This window comes from Dreissena polymorpha, chromosome 9 (assembly GCF_020536995.1).
Source record: "Dreissena polymorpha isolate Duluth1 chromosome 9, UMN_Dpol_1.0, whole genome shotgun sequence".
NCBI lineage: Eukaryota > Metazoa > Mollusca > Bivalvia > Myida > Dreissenidae > Dreissena > Dreissena polymorpha.
Genome location: NC_068363.1, coordinates 39,655,526 through 39,682,122, shown reverse-complemented (window position 1 = coordinate 39,682,122; position 26,597 = coordinate 39,655,526). Strand labels below are relative to the sequence as shown.

Here is a 26,597-nt window from a genome sequence, read left to right as displayed (position 1 = left end):
ACCGATGAAGTTTCATGATCCTAGCTCCAAGCGTTCTTGAGTTATCATCCGGAAACCACCTGGTGGACGGACCAACCGACCGACTGACATGTGCAAAGCAATATACCCCCTCTTCTTCAAAGGGGGGCATAAAAAAAGCCACTTTATGAGTGTTTAATCACAGAATAAGAAATACTGCCCAGCCCCCTGGTGGCTAGGTTTTTATCAGACGAGAACCAATTTCGGTGATGATAAGGCACACACTTTTACTCCTAAGAGTTTTCAAAAGCTTTATACTTGTATTCGAATACTGTTCACAAGATAAACATTAAAATTGCATGACGAACGATGGACAAAAAGTGATCACAAAAGCTTCCCATGAACAAAAATTAGCTTGCACTTATTAAAGTACATTATAATTTTCAGCAATTTCAAACAATTATGAAAAGAACATTCCATTTTCCATCTTTATATTGTGTACAAATGACATTTGTATAGGGCAATAATATTGTTCTGCATTCCGCAGCTAAATTACTATAGTAAAATAGCACTGACTATTATTTCTTGTAATTAATTATGCACTAGTTGCCGAATTTAAAGAGGCACAATCACAGTTTCACATAAATCTTTTGAAAAACTGCATTGTAGCTGAACCGGGACGTGTTTGCACATTTCACTTCAAGACAACTTTTTCTTCTTGGCCTGAAACAATAGCAAAGTAAAAACCTCTATATTGCAATTCTCAACAAGAGTATGAAAAGATCCATAATACATCTGGAACAAAACTACAGCTAGCTCATGACCCCGAGTCCCTCCAATCGACTTTCCTTTCTTAGGCATAATTCTGCTAGATTGCAGGTAAGAATTATGGGGCTTGGTCAGTGACCTCAAACAATGACCCGAATACATGTGAAGGTTTAATGAATAACTGTAGTAGAAACTGTGATTTGGAGGCATTGCATGTTCACCTTAACACATTTTATAAGTACAAAAGGGGGCATAATTCTGCTAAGTTGCAGGTCAGAGTTATGGAACTTGGTAAATGACAGAGTTATGGAACTTGGTTTATGACCTTGACACATGTGTGAAGTTTCAATTGAATACCTGTAGAAGAAACAGTGATAACGAAATGTTGCACAAGTACAAAAGAGGCATAGTTTTGCTTAATTTCAAGTCAAGAGTACGGTAATGAAACTTGTTCAGTGACCTGAAACAATGACCACGAACACATCTGTGAAGTTTTAATTCCATACCTGTTGTAGAAACAGTGATACAAAGATATTGCACATGTACAAGAATGGACATGGATCGGTTCATTGCAGGTAAAAGTTACGGTCAGTGACCTCAAACAATAACCCGAAACCCATCTGGGAGGTTTCAATTTAATACCTGTAGACTGTAGTAGAAACAGTGGTTTGAAGGTATTGCATGTTTACCTTAACCAAAACATTACGACAAAGCCGAAAAAATGGATGAGTAGTATAGCCTAAACTATGCTTTGAAAGATCCAGCTTAAAATGACAAATTTGATAAAAAATCAAGTTCAGTTCATCACTGTTTATTTGGGAACTCATACAAAGATTAGTTTCTAATATCAACTGTCTAGCAATAAGCACATCAAATTCAAAACCATGAAGGAGGTAGCAGGCATGGCAAGCCTGTTGCATTCAACTAAGGCAACATCAAACATTGCATAACAAGAGCACCGCACGCATAACGAGTGCCACGCTCGGCTGCGGGTGCAGTTTTGAATAAATGAAAGCTTGACAGAATTTTTATTTTTATAAGTCACAGTGACCTTTGACCTAGTGACCCCAAATTGGGTGTGGCATAAAGAACTCATCAAGGTGCAGCTACATATGAAGTTTCAAAGTTGTAGGTTGAAGCACTTTGATTTTAGAGCCAATGTTCAAAACCTTGAGAAAATGTTAAGGTTTTAGCACGACATGGACGGCGGACTCAACAACAGACGAGACGAGCTGGCTATGACAATACCTCGGGTTTTCTCCGAAAACAGCCGAGCTAACAAAATGGATAAACCCACAAGGATGTAAAATGCTTTTCTGTAACGTTAACATAGACACGAAAGATGAATTTTGGATTTAATAATAACTTACAGAGCTAGCCTCAAATTTTCCAAAGTCTGGCACTTGAGTTGGACCTGTTGGTTTCTTGCTGTAGAAAAAATAAAAGGTTAGTACATGTAGCATATGTTGGATTACTGTTGTTCTTAATTCATGATTTGAAACTCAGACATGTGTAAACTGATGTACAGAATGTATAAATGCTTTTATTATTCAAAGCACTTAAAATTGAAGAATACATGTACGTGCCTGATTCTATCAATTCCAGCAAAACATACACACGCGCGGGGAACACATGTACTGCCAAACATACCGTGAATGGTCAAAAGTAATAACTAAAGACAAAACTTGCAACTGCAATATGCATGATTTACAATCAAACAAGGGCTGTTTGTAAAACATGCATGCCCCCCATATGGGCTGTCCATTGTAGTGGCAGCCATTGTGTAAATACGATTTTTGTCACTGTGACCTTGACCTTTGACCTAGTGACCTGAAAATCAATAGGGGTCATCTGCAGGTAACGATCAATGTACCTATGAAGTTTCATGTTCCTAGGCAAGAGCGTTCTTGAGTAATCATCCGAAAATCATTTTACTATTTCGGGTCACCGTGACCTTGACCTTTGACCTTGTGACCTCAAAATCAATATGGGTCATCTGCATGTCATGATCAATCTACCTATGAAGTTTCATGATCCTAGGCGTATGCGTTCTTGAGTTATCATCCGAAAACCATTTTACTATTTCGGGTCACCTTGACCTTTGACCTAGTGACCTCAAAATCAATAGGGGTCATCTGCGAGTCATGATCAATCTACCCATGAAGTTTCATGATCCTAGGCGTATGCGTTATTGAGTTATCATCAGGAAACCATTTTACTATTTCGGGTCACCGTGACTTTGACCTTTGACCTAGTGACCTCACAATCAATAGGGGTCATCTGCAAGTCATGATCAATCTACCCATGAAGTTTCATGATCCTAGGCGTATGCGTTCTTGAGTTATCATTCAAAAACCATTTTACTATTTCTGGTCACCGTGACCTTGACCTTTGACCTAGTGACCTCAAAATCAATAGGGGTCATCTGCGAGTCATGATCAATGTACCTATGAAGTTTCATGATCCTAGGCCCAAGCGTTCTTGAGTTATCGTCTGACAACCACCTGGTGGACGGACCGACAGAAAGACCGACAGACCGACATGAGCAAAGCAATATACCCCCTCTTCTTCGAAGGGGGGCATAATAAATGCAGCTTTGTTACAATTGAATCGCGTTCTGGGCTTAAAGGGATCTTTTCACAGTTTGGTAAATTAACAAAATTAAAAAAAGTTGTTTCAGATTCGCAAATTTTCTTTTTAGTTATGATATTTGTGAGGTAACAGTATTACTGAACATTTACCATAGTGCAATATAGCCATTATATGTATCATTTGACGATTTGAAAACCTAAAAATTATAAAGCGTTGCAACGCGAAACGATTGAATAATTTGGAGAGTTCTGTTGTTGTCGTTTAAATTTACGAAACTACGAAGATTGCTTATATAAGGTATAAAATTCTTAAACAGTGTATACCCGGCGGAATAGCCGAGAGGGCTAATGCGTTTTTACTTCAGACTACCTCCAGGACTCCGGGGGTCACTGGTTCGAGCCCTGGTACCGGCTACTTTTTTATCCTTTTCTTAATTTTATTATTGATTTTTTACTGGAGCTTTTAAGATCCAATGTTTACATTTATCAATATAAAGCATTTAATGACAAACTTCAAAATATGCCAAAATCTGTGAAAAGGCCACTTTAATGCATAAGCATAAAGGGTGGTCCCAGATTAGCCTGTGTGGTCTGCACAGGCTTATCAAGGACAATGCTTTCTGCCTAAACTGGATTTTGCTATAAAGAAACTTCTTTTAAACCACAAATACCATACAAGCAGAAAGTGTCGTCCCTGATTAGCCTGTGAATACTGCACAGGCAAATCTGGGACAACACTTTACGCCCATGCATAAAGTTGGGTTTTCCCGCAATGCAGCTCAATTAAGTACGATACATTAGGCCATACGTAACTGACCTTTCATTGTCTGTTGGGGATGTATGCTTGGTCCGGGTGAGACGGTGTTGTGGAAAGGATGGCATCAACTCAGGATCACAGGCTGACATTGCAAAGAACAAATCAAATATGAGCCTTTCTCTAGGAAAATGGGGCTTAATGCATGTTCTTAAAATGAGCCGCGTTCTGAGAAAACTGGGCATAATGCATGTGCGTAAAGTGTCATCCCAGATTAGCCTGTGCAGTCCGCACAGGCTTATCAGGGACGACACTTTCCACCTAAACTTGATTTTCGGCAAGGAGGGACTTCCTTGAAACTAAAAATACCACAAAAGCGGAAAGTGTTGTCCCTGATTAGCCTGTGCGGACTGCACAGGCTAATCTGGGACGACACTTTACGCACATGCATTAAGCCCAATTTTCTCAGAACACGACATAAATATTGTCCCAGATAGGCCTGTGCAGTCTGGAATTCGTCCGTATATAAGTCTCTTTTAAAAAAAATCCAGGAAAGTGTGTCCCTGATTTGCCTCTTTGTGGACCGCACAGGCTTATCTGGGCCAACTCTTTACGCTCATGCATTAAGTCCAGTTTTCCAAAAATGAGGCTCAAATATACAATATCCAAAACCAAAGTTACATTAACAAAATAAAGCGTCGCCCAAGGAAAATTTATGATGGATAATTTCTATTCGAATCATAATAATTTCAACAAATTTGTTTATACATGGACACACAAGCATCCTTTTAGTGAAAATATTTTGAATAAGAGTGCCAAACTGTCACTAGTTACGCCAGTTTGAAGGTTTTGGATAACAATGGTGATTGTTTTAAACGCACTAAGTGACCCTGTTACCTAGTTTTTTACCCAGCATGACCCATATTTGAACTTGACCTAGATATCATATAAACACAACTTCTGACCAAATTTGGTGAAGATGGGATGAAAACTACTTCAATAAGAGAGCTGAAAACTATTTAAAATAAATGTTGAGATGAATGCATGTGACTAACTACAATTTCTCAAATTGTGCTGAGGAGAGACCAGCGTTACAGGCCATACATTGTATTATGATAGTAACCATTTGTGGTTAGTCATTTAAAATTGACAAATGAATAACAAAGTTACAGTACGGAAAAGCTCGGATGTCACATGCAAGCACATACACCCCACATTTCCACTGATATACAGAGCTTTTCGCAAAGTAATAAAAGTCCCCTACCTACGCAGGATCCACCATTTCCAGCAATATTTTTAGTCTAATTGTTGCCATAGCAATCAGAGTTCTTGATGTAGGAACAAAATGAAATGACGTGCATAATCTCCATATTGCCATCTATCCATGTTTCAAGTTTCATAAAAAAATATGTAGAACTTTTAAAGTTATCGCAGGATCCACCATTTTCAGCAATATTTCTAGTCTATTTGTTGCCATAGCAAACAGAATTCTTGACATAGGAACAAAATGAAATGACGTGCATAATCTCCATATTGCCATCTATCCATGTTTCAAGTTTCATGAAAAAATATGAAGAACTTTAAGTTATTGCAGGATCCAGAAAAGTGTCACAAACTCACAGACACACAGAGGGCAAACCATAAGTCCCCTCTGGTTTCACCGGTAGGGGACTAATAAGGGATGGTAAATACCAAATTGGACACAACAGTAAAGGTGTGTCAGATCATCACAATTTCAAGGGATTTCTTAGGTCTAAGAATCAGTAGGTAGTTACATGCCAAAATTCGGAATACATACGTAGTGGTTGCTCTTTGAAGTAGGAGCTATCAAGACAATCTTCTGCTGTCGCCCGCTTATTGGGATCATACATGAAGAGGAAATTGAGCAGCCGAATACCAGCATCAGACAACCAAGAAAACTTGTGTCTCAGATTGTTATACCTGCAAGACAAGATTTGATCTACTGGTAGTTGCAATAAAAGTTTAAATGTTGTATGAAGCAATCTATATAGAAATCACAACTAGTAATTATTTTTACACTCAGTGCAATAAATCATTAAAATTTAACTATAAAAATAAGTTTAAATTGTCAATTATACATTTATACAAGTGTATCTGATATTAACCATTAGGTAACAGAAGCTCAGGAAATATTACTATAACAAGCAAATAATTAACTTAACCCATTTATGCCTAGTGAATTCTCCCATCCTTCTAAATTGGATCAATTTATTTCCAAAATTAGGGATGTATAGTATATTTATTTCTATATTTAGAATATTTCTTACAGAAATTTCTTTAAGCAAACAGCGCAGACCCTGATGAGACGCCGCATCATGCCAAGGCCTTTTTTTCTAGACGCTAGGCATTAACAGGGTTCTCAATAAGAGCCGGCCGCCGGCAAAATCGGCCGTTTGAAATCAGATTTTGGCCGGTTGAAAATCGCTCAGATTTGGAAAGTCTGCAATTGACCTTTCGAAATTTGTGTGTCTTTTCGGTAATTCTGCTCCTACTTGCTATTAAGCAAAGACGTTGCTTCATTATCTCCCTTAACACATTACAACAACAACAATGAAAAGGCGCATATTGGAATTGGTCAAAAAGCAGTAAAATATTTTGACGTTCTGTTCATCACATGTTGAGTAAAATTTTACAAAAGTAATAAACAGCTTTTTCCATTTATCTTTCGTTAGTTAAAAAAGCTAAAATTCATAAAATGCAAGCAAAAATGCTCAAATTTAAGTGCCTGGTTGACCACTAAAATAGCCATAAAATGCAGGAAATCAAGTGCTCAATTTTAAAATTTTCCGGGGACCCCCCTTTGAAGGCCTGTTGGTTTCACATTTGGTTCTCAATATTGGCTCAAAAGTTATTGAGAACCCTGCATAAATGGGTTAAAGAATGATGACAAACATCTTACGGCTGTTTCTTCAAAGAAAATTTCTGCAATGCGGGCAGGTCCGAAAACCCCGGCCAGATCATGTCGTTGGGTGTACCAAACATGTCCACAATGAGCTCAATCTGGTGGATCTCTGAACGCCCCTTCAGCAGGGGGCTGTGTGCAAGCAGCTCTCCTAGAATGCACCCTGCAGACCTGCAAAAACGTGAATTACAGTGTTTACAATAGCAACCAACTTCTTTTCATTAACAATAGTTTTTATTAATTTTTAAACCAAATGGTCTTAGTCTGCTATTATTGAAAATATATGATACATGGTTACAATACTTTGCCCCATAAATCGCTAATGGTCTATTACTCTATGACGGACACAACTAAAAGAGACTCCATGTAAACTATTTATCCCCCGCTAGAGGCGGAGGGATATTGTTTTGGCGTTGTCCGTCCGTCTGGCACTTTTGTGTCCGGAGCCATATCTTGGAAGTGCTTTGGCGGATTTCATTGAAACTTCGTATAAGTATATATTTGCATAAGAGGATGATGCACGCCAAATGGCATTGTACACCATCTGTTAAAAACAGAGTTATGGCCCTTTGTATCTTGAAAAAATGCTTTTTACTATAGGCACTTTTGTGTCCGGAGCCATATCTTGGAAGTGCTTTGGCGGATTTCATTGAAACTTGGTATGAGTATATATCCCTCGCCAGAGGCGGAGGGATATTGTTTTGGCACTGTCCGTCCGTCACTTTTGTGTCCGGAGCCATATCTTGGAAGTGCTTTTGCGGATTTCATTGAAACTTGGTATGAGTATATATATGGATAATAGGATGATGCACGCCAAATGGCATTGTACACCATCTGATAATAACAGAGTTGTGGCCCTTTGTATCTTCAAAAAAATGCTTTTTTTAGTGTCAAATATAACACTTTTGTGTCCAGAAGTATATAGGCGGGGGATATCAATTCAACGAATTTGCTTGTTTATCTCATTTCTACAACCAAATACAAAAAATTGTTTTCAAACTAGTTTGCTTTCAACAAAATAAATCATCTGTTGGCATCACACAAAATAATGAGTACATACATCAAAGAAGTCATGCACATTTTGAGCTTTACAAGCTCCATGAGCCATTCTGAAATTATAACTTTAACAGTATTTTTGTTTATAATTTAAATACCATACCACATATCTATCCCTGTTGTCTGTATTTTTGATCCCAGTAATAACTCTGGAGCTCTGTACCTGCAATATACAATTACTCTGAGCATAATTATTGTACACATTTAAACAGAATAACAATAATACTAGTACATTTTTATATAACTGAAACCTATATAATTCTCATGAAACCAGCATCTTGAACCACAAGGCTGAAAAACAAAGGTTACTTTAAGTGTTGTATATTACATGTACATTAAAGTCCTATACACACTTTTACTTTTTTAGTTGACAAAAAATGGTTTGGATTTGTAAAATATGGCATTGTTGTTTGATGAAATGTCTGGATTTCTAATTAAATATTGCCAGCAATCTGAAACAATCATTTTCTTCGTGTTTCTGTATATTATAGCACCCCTAAGGCCACTTAAGATACGCTAAAACAACAACCATCAGTTACCGAATCTTATCATCTAAATAGCATGAATAACAAGGTCTCTAAAACAAAAGGCTTAACAAACTATGAATATGCAACTGGTCTACTGCATCCCAACTCACCACAGTGTGACCACCATAGGTGTCATGGGCCTGTGAGGCAGCTCATACTTCCGAGCCAAACCAAAGTCAGCTGAAACCAATCAATAGTTTTCTTTAGTCATTCTGTCTAAACCTATTTATTTTCACTTGATTGCATAGAAAGCCTAAGGCTTATTTCAAACGCTCTTGAGTCTGTTTCCTGGTAATTGATGTCTACGGGGGGAGATCTTAAATACGCTCCCACAGTGAAAATCAAACTCGTGACATCCTGGCTGCTAGGCAGAAACTACCGGTAGTCATTTAGTCATTAAGACTGCTAAGACTTCATTGTTTGACAGACATGTTTTTTAATAAACATGTGTTTCAAAGGCGATCGTCAGACTTCACCTTGTGCAGGTGTGGGGTGGTATTCCAGAAACATCTTAAGTCATTTCTTAAATAATTTCACTTAATTTCAAAATTACAATGTTTTGTTTTTCTTTACTAAATAAGGAAACACATGTTTTTTGGTATTCCTAAAATAACATTGGCATAATGATGTTATTTAAATGTATATCTTGATGCCAATCTATTGCAATATGAAATGAGACACTTAAGAAAATTTCCCAATTTAAGGATAAGAATAAAATTTAACTTAATTAAGATGCTTCTGGAATACGACCCCAGCAGTCATTAATTAAATGGCCTCAATTGTGTCCTGCTTCCTATAACATGTATTTATATGGAAATTTTTTACAACAAACTTCTACATTTTAACTAGCAAGAGTAAAAAGAACTGTTACTAAACTGCTTTCCAAACTGGTGTAAAAAAGCAATTTAAGATATTTGCTTTGATATTTACTAGTTCATGAAAGAAACAAATCATGCTGCCTTATCCATGACATTTTACCGGTAATACACATCGCTTATGTTTGAATCCTGGAAATTCGTTCCCACTGACAATCGTTCCTACCCTAATTTTGACAAGGTGGACATTAGTTCCTATGTTGTTTGGCTAATTCTGACATTCATTCCTACATTATTCTGGTCATCTGGGCATTTTTTTCATACATTATTTCAACAGCCAGGACATTGGTTCATACATTATATTTACACCCCAGACGTTGGTTCCTACGCTATAGCTATCCTGGTATTCATTCTCAAGCTACACTTATTACAATGAGTACACATTTTGTGAATGGATTAAAACTTGTCCTATATTACAATTTTCATTAAGATGTTATGCAAAAGAAAGTACAGAAATAAAATGAAGCAAATGTTCACATTTATAAACATATAAACACAATGAAATATGCAAAAGAAATCACACAAAAACTGTCAGTAAGTTAGGTAATTAGTCAATAAAATAATTTTAATTTAAATTGGTCTGCTCATTTAAAATCGGCCTACAGTTAACAAGTAAGGAAAATTGAATTTTTTGCTTATGAGATGAGACCTTGAATTGGCATAAACTAAGTTGTTAAGTTTGCATTTAATTATAGGAATTTATGTTCTGGGTGTAAATACCATGTAGGAACCAATGCCTGAGCCAGAGGGCCAGATAAGATGCGTATTTGCGTAAAATACGCATGAAAAAACAGAAAATACGCAAGACTTAAAATTTTCTTGAGTAAAAAAAATCCTGACTAAATTCGGATTACGCATTGTGTGCAATTTCAATGCGTATTAGCTGTTTATACATGCATATAAATTCATGTAAACACATTCTATACATAGATGGTGACGTCACTACGTTATTGTAAGACGGGTGTGTACACAATGCATGTAAACATGACTGGTTCCCGTCATTCAATTCACACCGGTAAAAACGTATAGAATGTGGTTCCCGACCTAATTTACTCTTCAGTCAGAACAGTATCATTTCGTTTTGGTCCACGATAAAGGCCATAGTTGACGGGCTCCCCGCTGCATTGTTGAGAATTGATATACGCTTATGGTGAAAACATTTGACATCTCATTCGATAAAACCCGAATCGCCCAACTTCACTTTTTAAATGGCAGCCGGAATACACATAAAATAACAAGTTGTGTGGACCAAGCTTAGAAGATTTTGATCGTGGCTGTAAAGACGCGTGTGTGCTAAAAAGTGGCTTGCCAAATTAAGACGGAAAAAGCCATAAATGGCTGCTTATAAGCCAAGGGCAAAAAAATAGAACAACTGTTAAATACATTGTGTAAAACGAAAGTGATTGCTCTATTGTGTACAAGACTGCTTGTTATGCCAAGTTAACACCACGTGTACAATTTGTTATTAATTGTGATCCTTTGAATATAAATACTCCATAAAATTATCGGATTTTGATATTTACTCATCAATTAAAAATTTCATGAGTGAAATACCCCTCGGCTGAAAAAATTATCTGGAGCTCTGGCCTGAGCTGACAAAATAACATGCGAACAAATGTCCAGGAAGTCAAAATCATGTAGGAACGAATGTCTGGGTTGTAAAAATAACTGAGCAAAGAATGTCAGGATTGTCAAAACAACGTAGGAACGAAAGTCCGCTTGTCAAAATTTGCGTAGGATTTATTGTCTGTGGGAACGAATGTCTGTATACCCTAATTTTTCTATGCCAATTAAAGACTTATTCAACATTCATAACAGCATATGAGCAATATTTATTACATGTAACAGCACATACCTATTTTCAAAGTTCCCTTGTCAATCATGAGCAAATTGGAAACTTTGAGATCTCTGCAAAGAAGATGTAGCAATTATAATAATAAGTGCAAGGTTGTCCAGAATATAGCATAATTATACTAGTAATCAAACTGTATGCACAGTAATGATTAAAACTTTGTGCCAAATATGGCACGTTATGGAGCTTAACTAAATTATGACAAGAGCAATGAAGCTGGTACTAAAATTAATGTTACTTGTTATGCCGTTGTACATTTTCCTTAAGGTGCCCAATCGTGGACCAGAAGCTAATAAGACCTGCGTTTGTGAAACACAATGACCCCTACTGCGCTTTGAAGCCCCACTGCAGCATTTTTAGAGAAAATTGTTAAGTCCAAGGCCCATAACTTCTGCAAAAATCAATGGACCACAACATAACTCACACTTCATCTGTAAAGCAAGAAGGTAGACCCACATACCAAAAATCAGCTAAATGTCTCAAATTGTTTCATAAAAAAAAATCCTGAAAACAATTCTTACAGAGAAAATGTCTAAGTCAAAAATCCATTACATCGCCAAAAATCAATGGACCGACTCACACATCATCTGTTAGTCATGTAGGTAAACTTGCATACCAAAAATTAACTCAATATCTGAAAGCTTTGCATAAAGAAACTAAAAAAAAACGTTTTTTATTGAGAAATTCCTATAGAAAATTCCAAGGCCCATAACTCGCTAAAAATCATTGGACTAAAAAGGAAACACACACTCCATCTGTAGGTCATTTAGGTGGACTCATTTACTAAATATCAGCTAATATCTAAAAGTGTTGTGTAAAAAAATCTGGAAAACCGAACATTGCCAAGTCCAAGGCCCATAACTCGCTGAAAATCAATGGACCGAAACCAAACTCACTCTTTATCTGTAAGTCATGTGGGTAGACTCAAATATAAAAAATCAGCTACATATCTGAAAGGGCATCGTACAAAACCTCCTCAAGACGGTAATTTGGAAGGCAAAGGCCCATAACTTCGCTTAAAATCAATGTACAACAACGAAACTCACTCTTCATCTGTAAGAAACGTAGTTGTACGCATATTCCAAAAATCAGCTCAATATCTTTAAGTATTAGGTAAAAAAACTCTGGAAAACAGATATAATAGAGAAAATTTCCAAGGCTCATAATTTTGCCTAATATCAATGGACTGTAAGTCATGTAGGTAGACTCACACACAAAAAATCAGCTACATATCTGAAAGCCTTTCTTAAAAAACCTCCATCAAACGGATAAGTCAAATGCCATCAAATGCCCATAACGTCACCAAAAATAAATGGACCAAAATGAAACTCACACTTAATCTTTAAGTCATGTTGGTAGACTCACAAACCAAAGATTGGCTCAATATCTGAAAGATTTGCATCAGAAAAAATGGACTGACAGACGGACAGTCCCACTGCTAACTGCCACCCCTTTCGGGAAACAAAAAATGTAATTGATTTACATTTCATAAGTGACCTTATGGCACAAATTTATCAATTCATCAAGTATTTAAAAAAACACTTTCTGTGTATACAAACATACATGTATATTATCATCTTAATAATGGACAACTTGCATGCATGCATACATAGATTTGCCCTTATACATTGGTTATTAATTGTTATGACACTATTTTGTAGTAGTAAACAATTCCAAAACATAAAACATAAAAGAAGTATGAAAATGTTCATACTTGAATGTGTGCAGTTTCTGTATACAATTGCTATGATATCATATTCATTAACAATATTGACCAATAAACATGTTTAATAATAATAATTTTTTTACAAACACAAACAACTAATTTGTTTAAATATGTTCCTGAGACCTGTGAATGATGAAGTTCTCGTGAAGGAACCGGAGACCTTTAAACAGTTGCTGCATGATGCACTTCACCTGGAAAATAGAGTTTAATATTAACCCTTTGCATGCTGGGAAATTTTCGTCTGCTAAAATGTTGTCTGCTGAATTTCTAAAATTAGCATTTTCTTCGATATTTTTCAAAGAATACTATCAGAATAGCAAACAGTTTGGATCCTGATGAGACGCCACGATCTGTTTTGTATTTTCTCTAGCATTCTGCTGTTTAAGCACCACGCTAATGACACATGTTTATCATTGTATTTAATTCAGAGATTAATATAGGTATGTGTGCATAGCAAGTGAATAAAATGCCTTCCAGATTGGAATAATAGACACAATTACACCATTGAAACTCTGATTATTTCAAGGGTGGCATATATTTTTTAAGGCCAGTCATAATAGCATGCTTTTTAATCAAAATGAAGAAGAATCAGGGGGACTTAATGAAACAAGGTTTTCAATCAATCAATTTTCAGTCATTTAATTTAACCCTTTCCCCCCATAAGAAGCATAGTAAAAATGACTTTTGCAAACAGCATAAAACCAAAACAGCCTGCGAGTAACTGGCAAACTTGCAGACTGTTCAGGTTTTATGTTGTTTGCTGCTCATCAGTATCTAAGGGTTGGAAACAAAACCTTAAAAACTTGAGTTTAGTAAGAAAAGTTTTAAATTAAATGTAACTTTCTAAGGTACCACAAGTGTGTCAAATACATATCTAAGTGGTGAAGGGTTAAAGTTATTGCACTATCTTAAGCTAGGTCTGCATGTAAGCTATGATCACACACATATTGAGCTCAATACCTGCACCTAAATACAAGTGATTCACAGAAAACACTTTTTTGTGTTAACCCTTTCCCACTCCGAATCAACGTGAAAATAGATGTGCAAACAGCAAAAAACCAGAACAGCCTGCGAGTAACTCACAATCTGTTCAGGTTTTATGCTGTTTGCTGCTCATCAGTATCTAAGGGTTTGAAAAGAAGCCTTTAAACTTGAATATAGTAAGAAAAGGCATGAATTAAATTTAACTTTCTTAGGGACTACAAGTGTATCAAACTACGTATCTAAGTGGTAAAGGGTTTATAACAGTGACCTTGACCTCACTGTCCCCAAATGCAATCCCAGGCTAAAACAGAATTTCTGCACAATATCTGCAGCCAAACTCAAGTTGTTGAGCAAAAACTCCTTTTTTTTATTTTAAATTAGTGACCTTGACCTTAATCCACCATGCCCCAAAAAAACTCCTTTACTTGGTCTGCAACCATTTTTCTATTTTAAATAGCAATAATCTTGACCTTAGGTGGATTGACTCAAAATGCAGTCCCAAAACAAGTCTGCAGGCTGACTGACTGAAAATGCAGTCCCAAAACAAGTCTGCAGGCGGACTGACTCAAAATGCAGTCCCAAAACAAGTCTGCAGTACTTAGCACGTATAATACAAAATTTCATCAAGATTTGTGAATGCAGACTTAAGTAACATTATTAACCACGATCCTGCAAGCCCGCATGCCATTCCCCAATCTTATAACCTGGAATTTGAACTCGATTGAAAACCTTGTACCAAAAAATGCAGGTCAAAGTTATGGGCATTGGTATGTGATGCCACACAAGGACCCAAAGCATAAGTGAAGTTCCAATTGAATACCTGTGGCAAAAAACAGAGATACATACATGTTGGGTGCAAACTTTGCGGATGCCAGAGAACAATATAGTTAATACAATTTAATTAAAAGTGCAGATTACAATTCACTACAGGATATCAGGATATGGTAGCACAATGATGTAAGAATAAGTGATAACATTTTTGCTTTGCTGATAATAAGCTTATCCAAGAACTTCATACGTCAACACATTTTTGATGACAATGAGTTATTGCCCTCAGATGTCTCCTTGGTATGAATACTTACTTGAGCTTCCGTGAAAGGCGAGGGCATGTTGTCAATGAGGGAGGCCAGATCCTGTTCACAGTACTCCATCACCAAGAAAAGCCTGGCAATATATATATTTAAACACTCAAATGAGCAAACTCTATACATGAGCCTAGCTTTGGGAAAACTGGTCTTAATGCATGTGCGTAGTGTCATCCCAGATTAGCCTGTGCAGTCTGCACAGGATGATCAGGGATGACACTTTCTGCTTTTATCGTATTTTTGGTTCAACAAAAGCTAGTCTTAGAAAAAATCCAGTTGAGGCCAGAAAGTGTCATCCCTGATTAGTCTTTTCCGTTTCCCCCCCCCCCCCCCCCCCCCCTGAGACCTACCCATATATAATTAAACCCATCTTTAAATAGCAGCAGGTGATAGGGCATTAACCTTGATATTCAATCATTAATTATCAAAGCAGTGCTCATAATGATTCAGAGCTGGGCTACAAAGGACATATCAAACCATCCAACCAAACATCCTTACACAGGCCTACATTAAAACCTGCACATCACTGTGATATATAGCCCTTTTGATGTGTCTACGCTAGTATACGTATTTAATTACATATAGCAAGCTTACCATGCATTACCATATATGGAATAAAATGCTAACCATATAAATACATATAAATATAAATAACTTTAGCCAATCCAAAAGATAACCTTTATTCAGGTCAAGATAACCAAAGTCAAACACCTTGGCTAAATCTTATCAAAAAAGTAACCAAAACAGGCACCTGTTCTGATATCTATTTGTTTATACAATCGCTGACCAAAAAAAGATATGCTAAAATTGATGATAACCAGAAGTAATCTGCTGGATAAGAGCCTGAGGTATACAGATTTTTACAATTGATTGCTGATTTTTATATTGGGATATGGCGTTCAGGTGGGCAGTCAGATGTGCTGGGGGGGGGGGGGGCGTCAGTCAGGTGGTTTGCGGTCAATAACTTAAGTTCTAAGAGTTATCCAGATTTATACAATTGACTGAAGATCCATTTTTTGCAGACATACAGTCATACACAAAATGGTTCAACTGCTGCATCGGGAGCAAAAACCTTATTATCAGAAGACTCATGTTAACAATGCGGCATATAAATTAAGCACACCTGTCTAATTTTTTCCCAACAACAACTTCTTTCAGCTGGACAATATTTTCATGTCTCAGATTTAGAAGGATGTTGATTTCACGCAAGGAACTTATAGGAAAACCTGAAACAAAAGAAACAGAAATGAAAGTAATATGGTCCATTTTGCATGTGAGTCTTGCATCATATACACATATGAAATATCAGAATTGGCATTAAGAAAGTTAAAATTAATAAAAAAACTGTCTTACTAGATTCAAGTTTTAAAGGCTTCATTTCCATCCCTTAAATACTGATGAGCAGCAAACAGCATAAAACCTGACCAGACTGCGAGTTACTCGCAGGCTGATTTGTTTTTATGCTGTTTGCATGAATCCATTTTCTCTTTGCTTCTGAGTCGGAAAGGTTAATATCCAAATGTAAAGCTTTTATTTATACATGTATATGATTAAACAATGGTATTTTTTACATAAACATTATAAAACATTTCATAAGCGTGATATGTTAAAACATTTAAAAATATTGTACCATTTTTCTCATTATGCATTTTCACTCTCTTCAATGCTACAGTGGTGCCATTCCTTGTGTCTTTAGCCTTATCTGTGGAGATATAGAATACATCATTTAAATCTCAAAATTTAATTTTCCTTTATTAGCAATATACAAATATTTCCTTTAAATGATGCTGATAATGAAAAGACACGTCAATTATAAAGGTTAAACATTATGGAGGATAAAGTTGAGTAAACAAGGCTATTGTCAAGCAATATGGTCCCCTACCGGTAAAACTCCACCATTGTCAGAATATTTTTTTTAAATATTTGTTGCCATAGCAACCAGAATTTTTGACGTAGGAAGGAAATGAAATGACATGCATAATCTCCATATTGCCATCTATCCATGTTTCAAGTTTCATGAAAAAATATGAAGAACTTTTAAAGTTATCGCAGGATCCAGAAAAGTGTGACAGACTGACTGACTGACTAACACACAGAGCGCAAACCATAAGTCCCCTCCGGTTTGACCGGTAGGGGACAATAATGTTTACATTCATGATTGTTAAAATATGCTACTTGGGCAAGTGTGTACTTGTGATCACACACTGTGAAATTATATCAGAATCTATAAACATGTATAATATAAGCCTTGTTGTGGGAAAATTGGGCATAATCCAGGTGCATAAAGTGCCATCTGAAATTAGCCTCTGCAATCAGCACAGGCTAATCAGGGACGACATTTTCCGTCTTAACTGGATTTTTGTTATAAGAGATCTCCTTAACTCTTTCAGTGCTGGAACCGAATTTTGAAGGCCTTTGCAAACAGTTTGGATCCAGATGAGACGCCACAGAACGTGGCGTCTCATCAGGATCCAAACTGTTTGCTATTCTGATAATATTCTTTGAAAAAAATCGAAGAAAATGCTAATTTTAGAAATTGAGCAGACGACATTTTAGCAGACGACAAATTTCCCAGCATGCAAAGGGTTAAAGAAACTGTCATCCGTGATAAGCCTGTGCAGCCTCTTTTTCCCAAAGAAAGGCTCATACATGTATGTATAAATTGTTATCTTACAGACTACTCCAAATGTTCCTTCTCCGAGTCTCTGTTCCTTGGTAAACTCTGACACAGGCCTACATTTGCCATACTGAAAAATACCCATGGCCATAATGAACAGTTTAATCACATTCATTCCAACAATCTTTACACAAGTTTATCTTATACAAGTATTTTTTTAACATGTACTAAGTAAACTAAGCAAAATAATTTTGGATTGTTGATGTAAGTTGACATTAATACAATAAATATCAAATTTTTTGTAATCAAACCTATTACAAATATTCTTATGTAAACTGTCAGTTGCCGTGAAGATTTGATCCTACAATATATTTTCCGAAGCTTCACAACAATTCTGCATCCATTTTAAATAATACAACTGCTGAACTTGTAGTAAATTCTCACAAGTTTTAAACTTATTTTTCTTAAAACAAGAGGACGATAACGGACCTAAAGAGCTCAAATAATTTCATGGTATACTACTCGTTGAAGATTTTACCTCATGATATTCTATTTGACTCCACCTAACCAAGATTCAAATATGTCCTTCATATTGTATAGATACATTCTGAATATGTTTCATCAAGATTTGGTTATCAATGTGGCCCATAGAGTTGTATCAAATTTTTTTCTTCAATATTTATTTGACCTTCTTTTGGATACACATGACCCGGAATTAATATTGTCCTAGATATTGTCAACATAAACATTCTGCTAAAGTTTTATCAAGATTGAGTCATTAACATGCTTTCTAGAGTGTTATCAAGGTTATTCCAATCTTTGACCTGGTGACCTAGTTTTTAGTTGCACTTGACCCAGATTGGAACACAGTTTAGCTAAATCAAGACTAAGTTTCATTGAACTTAAGTCATTACTTAGGCTTCTAGAGTGGTTTTTTCTAAGATTTGACCTGGTGACCGCATTTTTTTTACGCTAACTGGCCGCTATTTGAAAAGATACACATTCTAGTCAAGTGCCATCTGCATAAGATGAAAAAGCAGCCTCAAGAGTGGCTAAAAAGCTAAAAGTAAACAACATTATACACAGGACACACATCACACAAGGCCCAATGTCTGACATGGACTGACAAAAATAGCTATCCATGGGAAAATAAATTAGCTTTTGACAACCATGAAACAAGTAATGTATACCAGCTTTGATTCTGGGATGTCCATCCATTTTCCTGTCAAAAATGAGAGAAGGGCTGGTTTTTCATCTGATATTGATTCATCATCAATATGTGAAAGTATCTTAGACATTCTGTTTCTGGTAAACACCGCTTCTTGATGAACCTTGAAAAAAAGAAAATATACCATCTTAATTCAGTACCCTAAAAGGTCCCTTTAAAATAAAGTCATTGTGTGTTGTTTTTTTTAAAGAATAACATTCAGATCACAAGGATTCAACGGGGGGGGGGGGGGGGGGGGGGGGGGTCTAGCCATTTTGGAAAAAGGAGTCTGGTCAAATAGGTTTTTGTAAATCGATAAAATCGCACATTTGAGAAGTTTTATTGACAAAATATACCTAATTGGGACTTTTTTTCCAACAAATATTGACAAAATCATATTAATTCAAGTATATACTTTGTTAGATGTTTATTAAATAAAATTGAGATATAAGACACTTATAAAATAAAAAATAATAAACATAAAAAAATATTTTGGGGGGGAAATTGGGATTTTCCTTTACAATTTCGGTTCCGGATTGGGTCCGTTTGCTTTGAGATTGGGTCTGTTTTGCAGCCTTTTGTAAATAGCAGAAAAAAACTGGATTAGGCTTTGATATACTGAAGAATTTTTTTTTATTTGCACCCAGGCCAAATATGGAAATAATGATTTTGTTCTGTGTAACAAAATTAACACCAATAATATGTTACACTTTAGCAAGAACATATAGCTGTAGACAATTGCATTGTGCATAAACACTAATTAATAAAACACTCTTCATTTCATAAGCAATCATTGTTATCATATAGTTGTTACTGAAATCATACACACCAAACAGCTCATGCATTAAGCAGAACTTGTTGTTTCCATACTATAAATAAGATTGTATAATTGATTATCTGATGAAGCGATTGTCTTTTACCAGTTACATAACTATTTACCCAAATTACTTAAATGTTACAGTCCAGTGACTTCTGGTACCCATCTGCAAGATTTTATGAATGTAATCAGGTTGTAAAAAACATATGTGATGTTTCATCACATGAAACACAAATAGTTTGATTTCTGATAAAATTGCAAGTGTCCCAAAATTAAAAGCAATTAATTATTGGGGACAATCTGGGTGTTCGATAAAATGCAACCATGTCACATCATCAACACAAATCAATTTATTTCTGATAAAATGCAGCAGTCCTAAAACAGTAGTCATTAATAATTGGGGAAAATCTGAGTCAAAAACTGGTGTCACAAACAAAAATACTTTGGGCTTATAAAGAAGGTGTCTGAAAACAAAGAGTCCGAAAACTTTGAGTAATAACAGTTATTTAAATATTATGAACAGAGCTTTTTTGCATGAGGCCAATTCCACAATTAGTTAGTAAAGAACCATTGGCATTTAAAGGTTTATTCCCAAAGTTATTTATAATATTTGGTAACATCTAGTAAAGTCCAGTATCCCAACATCGTGGGAGTTCTAACATCGTGGTATCCATTATTCTCATGACCTCTCGTCGCGTGCGTTATTTTTCCGCGTGCGACTTATGTCAAAAGTGACAGCGGTTTGTTTACACAGCGTCGGAGAAGAAATTCAACGAAAATGCTATTCAAACAGGTAAATAAGAGTAAATGTATTACCACCTTTCTAAAAAAATGATATTTTACTATTCCATGTTCATAGCACATGAAAAATGACTGATATAACGCCCCAAAGTGTTGCCCCCATTTTTTTCGTTTACAGAGCAGACGACGTGACCTTTCCAGGGCCGGATATGCAAATGAGTATTTAAATTTTAGGCCAAGCAATTTTTATTTTTTGGTTAAAGTGACTTGATATTTTAGCTGTTTTCTACATTGTATCAATGGTCTGCAATAAAATAGCACTGAGTTAAATGGGTTAAAGTCTCTATTTAAATGCTCAAAATCAACTAAAATTTCGTAAAGTATTTTGTCAAATAAAGTTAACACCTAAACAATCAGTGTTCCTTATAGCAATAGCCACAATTTCAATGCTAGATGTGGTATGATTACTAGATTTTTGTAGATACAAAATGCTCGTTTTTATTTATTTGTGACCACAATAAATTCCATGTAAATTTCCTGCAATTAAATCTATTGATACCACACATGAACACTAAAATGGTACCATGTTAAAACCATAATTAAAAACGAGCATTTTGTATCCACAAACATCTAGTCTACCAGACCACATCTAGATTGAAATTTCGACAATGACCATGAGGAACAATGATTTTTGATTGTTTAGCTTTATTTTACGAAATATTGTACGAAATTTTCGTTGATTTTGAGTAGTAATGTTACTTTATGTAAACGCAGCTAATTATATTATGTAAGGATTGGGGATCCCTTTTACTGCATCCGGCCATTGCTGGTTCCGAGGAATAAGTTCTGTTTTAATGAGACATACTTAGATAGTGTTTTTGTTATTTTCAGAGTTCAAAAGTTAGAACTTGTTAATCCCACATAAAAAAATTCTCAGCTAAATGAAAGTTAATTATTTACAGTAAACAATTGTTTTGATTGGCCTAATGCAAAATAAAAATAACATTTTGAAACCGGAAGTTGATCAATTTTAACCTGGAAGGTTTACCACGAACATAGGATACACAGGGACCAAGACACTGAGCAATGAGTATGCAATGAAAAGGTAGATTATGTAATATTTTGCTGCATGTTTTTTGTTTTATCTACCGTAGTTACATTAACCAATAACCGATGTTATATTTAAGTGTTGAACGCCAATATCTCTTGACAGTTTACATCGCGCGAGGCCGACTTTCGTTATTACCACGATGTTAGGATACTCGAGGATATAATCTATGTCAATCCTTCACCATACAAACTGACACAAGCATTGCAACCTTTTTTTGAAACTGTTGTAACTTTTTATTTTGTAAGGCATATTGTAAATATTTCAAACTCAAGTTCGTCAAAGCTGAAACAATTGAAGAAATAAGTTATTTCATATATTTCAGAGGAAATCCGAAAAAATATTATCCGAATAATAGGGTCACACGTGAAAACACGTTGCACAAGTAGTTCAATCATACAAATGTTTATGATTTTAGAGGGAATAAATCCTTTAGAAATTAAGTTCAATATATCATATATTTCATACCTTATTACTCAATATGGAAAGCAAGATGCAGGTCTGTTTTCGATTTAGCACCTAATTTTAGTACAAAATTGCCTTGATCAACGCGATAGAGTAGTTTGTAACCGATGTTGCGCGATTTAGCTCCCTTTTGACCGACCTTGATCGTGGTGAAGAAATGTCTGCTGTTAAAAACGTAGGTTCGCGTGTTCTGTTTGCAGCGACTGGGAGAAATTACATCTTGCCAGCAGTTTATTCCAGATGCAGGTATATAATTATATGTTTTTCTTTACATAGAATGCACTTATTTTGCGCAACAAAATTGATATTCAATGTCTGCGGCTTTGCCACATTGGCATTGTCTCTGACTCTGGCTGACCTCTTATCATGTGTTGGACGAATGATCGACAGCAGAATAACTAGTTATAAGAAGGTTCAGTTATGTCTTTCTAATTTCTATTTTTTTAACCTTTGGTGTATTGATTAAATTATTTCACAAATTGTGATACATGTTCCCTGAATTGATCGAGTTGTATGTTTTTATTTTGTTTAAAAAAAAGGCAGTGGCTAGTTGTACAGCCCCGTACGGATAGACAAGAGGCTAGCCGTACGGTTCTGTTCATATAGCCTTTCCTATGGAGATTGTCTAGCCGTACGGCTGTTATGAAACATAAATATATGGATTAATTATTGATCTACATGCCGATTCCGAAATTTCTAAATTTTCTAGCCTTTAGACTGGCTCGTGTAGTCGTCATCACGGAATTTGCAGTCTGGTTTATGTTTCATCGTGGTTTGAAATCCGATTTGTGCATAGTATATAAAGGGTGTAAACAAGTGAGATATGAAAATGTAATTTTTTTTCGCCAAACAACAATTACAACAATCAATAGAAATCAAAGTTATGGAGTCAGTGATTTTTTTTGCTTTAATTTGTTACAGCCTGTGCCTTTTGAATTGGGAAAATTAGCGCGATAAACCGTGAAATTGGGAAAAATAGCGCGATAAACCATAAAATTGGGAAAAATGAAGCATTATAAATAGGATTATAAGTAACAGAAGTGATATTGTTTTTAAGTGCATGTTAAGGGAGTTTTCTAGAAAAGGAGTCTGGTCAAATTGTTTTTTTTTTTTAATCAATAAAAGAGGCAAGTTTGGGAATGATTTATGAACAAAAATGACTAAATTCAAGTTATATATTTTGTAAGATATTAAAAAAATAAAGTTGAGACCTAGATTTAAGAAATCGTAAGTTATATGAGACTTCTTTCTAAAAAAAAAAAAAAAAAAATATTTTTTTTTTTTTTTTTTTTGGAAGTTGGGCTTTTTTGGGAAATTTTGGTCAGAATTTTGGGAAAAAACGTGTATTTTTGCGATTGGGAAGCAGCCGAAATTCGGCTGTAAATTTGAGCAAAAAAAATCACTGGGAGTATATAAATACGCATAGTACATGCAAATATCAAATGTATACAATAAATATATAGTAAATAATCTTAACTAAGTCAATGAAAATTGCGATATCACGATGAGAAAAGTTTATAACAAAACAAATAAAAGGAAACTTTCAGATAATAGCACTTGACAAAAGCATATACAACACGAAGTTATATCCCCTATTTTCACAATATGAGGCCGCATTTCACGACAAGTAATGTTGACTATGCAAACAAATAAATCATCGGAACGACAATGATTGCGTTTGATGTGTAATTTGTACTAATTTCTAATCACACCATATACAAACTTAACTATAAAGGTCGCCGTGGTGTAATGGATATGGTGTCCGCCTAGCGACTGGGAGGTCACGGGTTCGATCCCCGCTGTGGGAGCATTCTTTCGATTTCCCATGTAGACACCAAGTACTGGTTCTAGGCCCAAGAAACGGACTTGAAAGCATTTCAAATAAGTAGGAATTACTTTCTATGCAATCGAGCTAAAATAAATAGGTTTAAACTAAACTAAACTTAACTAAATCCACTGATATATACAGTAATAGTTCGCTCAAAACAATGATAATTGTCTTAAATTTGATCAAACGCAGAGTTTGTGGTATATAAAAGCTTGAATCCATGTACAACTTTCTCGATCTACACCGAAAATAAGCATCATGTTCATTTTAAGTCGTACTTTCATATTAAAACTATATCTTAATCATTTAAGAAAACCTATACCTCTTATCTAGATTATACATTATTTACAGAATCATACTTTTGTAAAACTGTACACAATTTGAACGCTGTTCTTTCAAAAAAAAATATATACTCTTTTTTTAGGGGAATGGGGCCGAATATCGGCCCCGAAATTGCCATAAAAAAACCACTGCTCTGACAGCTCTTGTTTTATGTTATTTTACATTAACTTTTCCATTTCTACACCGATTTACTTCAAATTGATACTGAACATCTCTTATTACAATACAGTCAATCTCAACAATGCATGGCCCCATTACCAACCCTGAGGCGCCCGCCTACATAGACCACGCCCACCCAAAATTGCCTTTTACTATAACTTCTTCATTTCTACTTCGATTTACTTCAAATTGATACTGAACATCTCTTATGACAATACGGTCAATCTCAACTATGTTTGACCCCATTACCAACCCTGGGGCGCCCCCGCCCACATAGACCACGCCCACCCAAAATTGCCTTTTACTATAAATTCTTCATTTCTACACCGATTTATTTCAAATTGATACTGAACATTAGTGCTCACACGGGTACCCGAAAATACCCAAAACCGTGGGTCAAAAAAATACCCGCGATTCCGGGTCAAAGTTTTCGCAAACGGTACCGGGTCGGGTCAATATTTTTTTCAAAAGAACGGCGTAAAATCATCTCTGCCGTTTTGTTCTGGCCGTTTTGAAATGTGCCGTTCTGACTTTCCATCTTGCTTTCGGAATAAATAATATAATTTCCTGGGCCAAATCTCGTGTTTCAAAGCTCATGTTTCTGTGTAATTATAAGTATTTTGTCAATCTTTGTGTACTGATTACCAAGTGAATAAAGAGGAATGAAAACTATTGACGCGGTAAGGGGTTAGATTCGCCAGTATGGGCGTATTTCGGGTTTAAATCCGAAAACGAAAAGGGCATTATGATTACCGACAAAGGCAAACATTGTAAAGTTGAACTTGAGTACAAAACTCGTTCTACTGTTGAGGTGGTGAAGCTACCTGTCCAGTCGTTTTTCCAGTTAAGATTCTGATGATAACAACAACACTCGGAAGCTCTCTGATGTGGTGTAACAACAAACTGCACTTATTGAACTGTTTGGGGATATCTTTTCTGAACGTTGTTTTAGTGTTCCTGATTCTGATAAAGTATCAACTGAACTGAATGGTTACTATGCTGAACCAAGAATCAAATTGGACAAAAATCCACTTCAATGGTGGAATTCCAACAAGGAGAAATACCCACAATTAGCACACATCGCCAAGAAGTTATTAATTACTCCAGCAACTTCAGTTGCCAGTGAGGGCGTGTTCTCCAAACCTGGTTACATTGTGTCTGCGCAAAGATCCTGCATGAATAGTGAAAATGTTGATATGTTGCTGTTTTTGAAAAAGAACTTAGTGATTTGACTTGTATAGAATTGTTTACGCTGAAGTTTTGTTATAATTTAAATTGATTAAGACAGTATTTACTTTCCCCAGTTTTCTAGTCATTTTCAATCTTATATACCGTAATTACTCTATGTTTTCGGACACGTAAAAATAATTATTTATTTTCGTGTCTGAAAACTTAGATACGAGAAATATTAACAAAATACAGGTGTCCGAAAACTTAGAGTCGAAAATTGAAGTGTCCGAAAATAGCGTCAATTGTATCAACGACTACCGGTAATAGCACGCGCTTGTAAAATACCATGCCGCAAAGTATAAATTACAGTTACTAGTATATATGTTTGCACTGCATTTTAAATTATTATGCCCCCCTTCGAAGAAGAGGGGGTATATTGCTTTGCTCATGTCGGTCGGTCGGTAGGTCGGTCGGTCGGTCCGTCCACCAGGTGGTTGTCGTATGATAACTCAAGAACGCTTGGGGCTAGGATCATGAAACTTCATAGGTACATTGATCATGACTTGCAGATGACCCCTATTGATTTTGAGGTCACTAGGTCAAAGGTCAAGGTCACGGTGACCCGAAATAGTAAAATGGTTTCCGGATGATAACTCAAGAACGCATACGCTTAGGATCATGAAACTTCATGGGTAGATTGATCATGACTCGCAGATGACCCCTATTGATTTTGAGGTCACTAGGTCAAAGGTCAAGGTCACGGTGACCCGAAATAGTAAAATGGTTTCCGGATGATAACTCAAGAACGCATACGCCTAGGATCATGAAACCTCATGGGTAGATTGATTATGACTCGCAGATGACCCCTATAAATTTTGAGGTCACTAGGTCAAAGGTCAAGGTCACGGTGACCCGAAATAGTAAAATGGTTTCCGGATGATAACTCAAGAACGCATACGCCTAGGATCATGAAACTTCATGGGTAGATTGATCATGACTCGCAGATGACCCCTATCAATTTTTAGGTCACTAGGTCAAAGGTCA

The 26,597-nt window shown here is 35.9% G+C and overlaps 2 protein-coding genes across 3 annotated transcripts in view; one reads left to right on the top strand and one right to left on the bottom strand.

Annotated features, from left to right (window-relative positions):
• Positions 1-432: 432 nt before the first annotated feature.
• Positions 433-22,197, bottom strand: LOC127845160 (cyclin-dependent kinase 10-like). Of its 2 annotated transcripts, XM_052375916.1 has the most exons (16): positions 22,058-22,197; positions 18,907-19,047; positions 17,774-17,846; positions 16,730-16,801; positions 16,223-16,325; positions 15,097-15,178; positions 13,154-13,221; positions 11,543-11,611; positions 11,308-11,360; positions 8,688-8,757; positions 8,154-8,213; positions 6,992-7,165; positions 5,870-6,012; positions 4,135-4,216; positions 2,097-2,154; positions 433-681 (listed from the first exon to the last, which is right to left on the bottom strand). In XM_052375916.1, exons 2-16 carry the CDS (start codon positions 19,012-19,014, stop codon positions 658-660), a joined length of 1,239 nt encoding a protein of 412 aa, XP_052231876.1. In that variant the 5' UTR covers positions 19,015-19,047; positions 22,058-22,197; the 3' UTR covers positions 433-657. The 2 variants fall into 2 exon arrangements, with proteins under 2 accessions (XP_052231876.1, XP_052231877.1); XM_052375917.1 differs by lacking the exon at positions 11,543-11,611.
• LOC127845159 (aspartate aminotransferase, mitochondrial-like) overlaps positions 22,141-26,597 on the top strand; it is a 24,098-nt gene continuing 19,641 nt past the window's right edge. Inside the window, exon 1 of the mRNA XM_052375915.1 lies at positions 22,141-22,300. Coding sequence (XP_052231875.1) covers positions 22,212-22,300 — 89 coding nt within the window. The 5' untranslated portion in view covers positions 22,141-22,211. The remainder of the gene's footprint in view (positions 22,301-26,597) is intronic.

Coding starts and splice junctions, on each gene's coding strand:
- LOC127845160 (XM_052375916.1), bottom strand. CDS start 19,014: ATGTCTAAGATACTTTCACATATTGATGATGAATCAATATCAGATGAA. Junction 16,326..16,729: donor AATGCATAATGAGAAAAATG/GTACAATATTTT, acceptor CTTTTGTTTCAG/GTTTTCCTATAAGTTCCTTG. Junction 13,222..15,096: donor CGCCTTTCACGGAAGCTCAA/GTAAGTATTCAT, acceptor TCTATTTTCCAG/GTGAAGTGCATCATGCAGCA.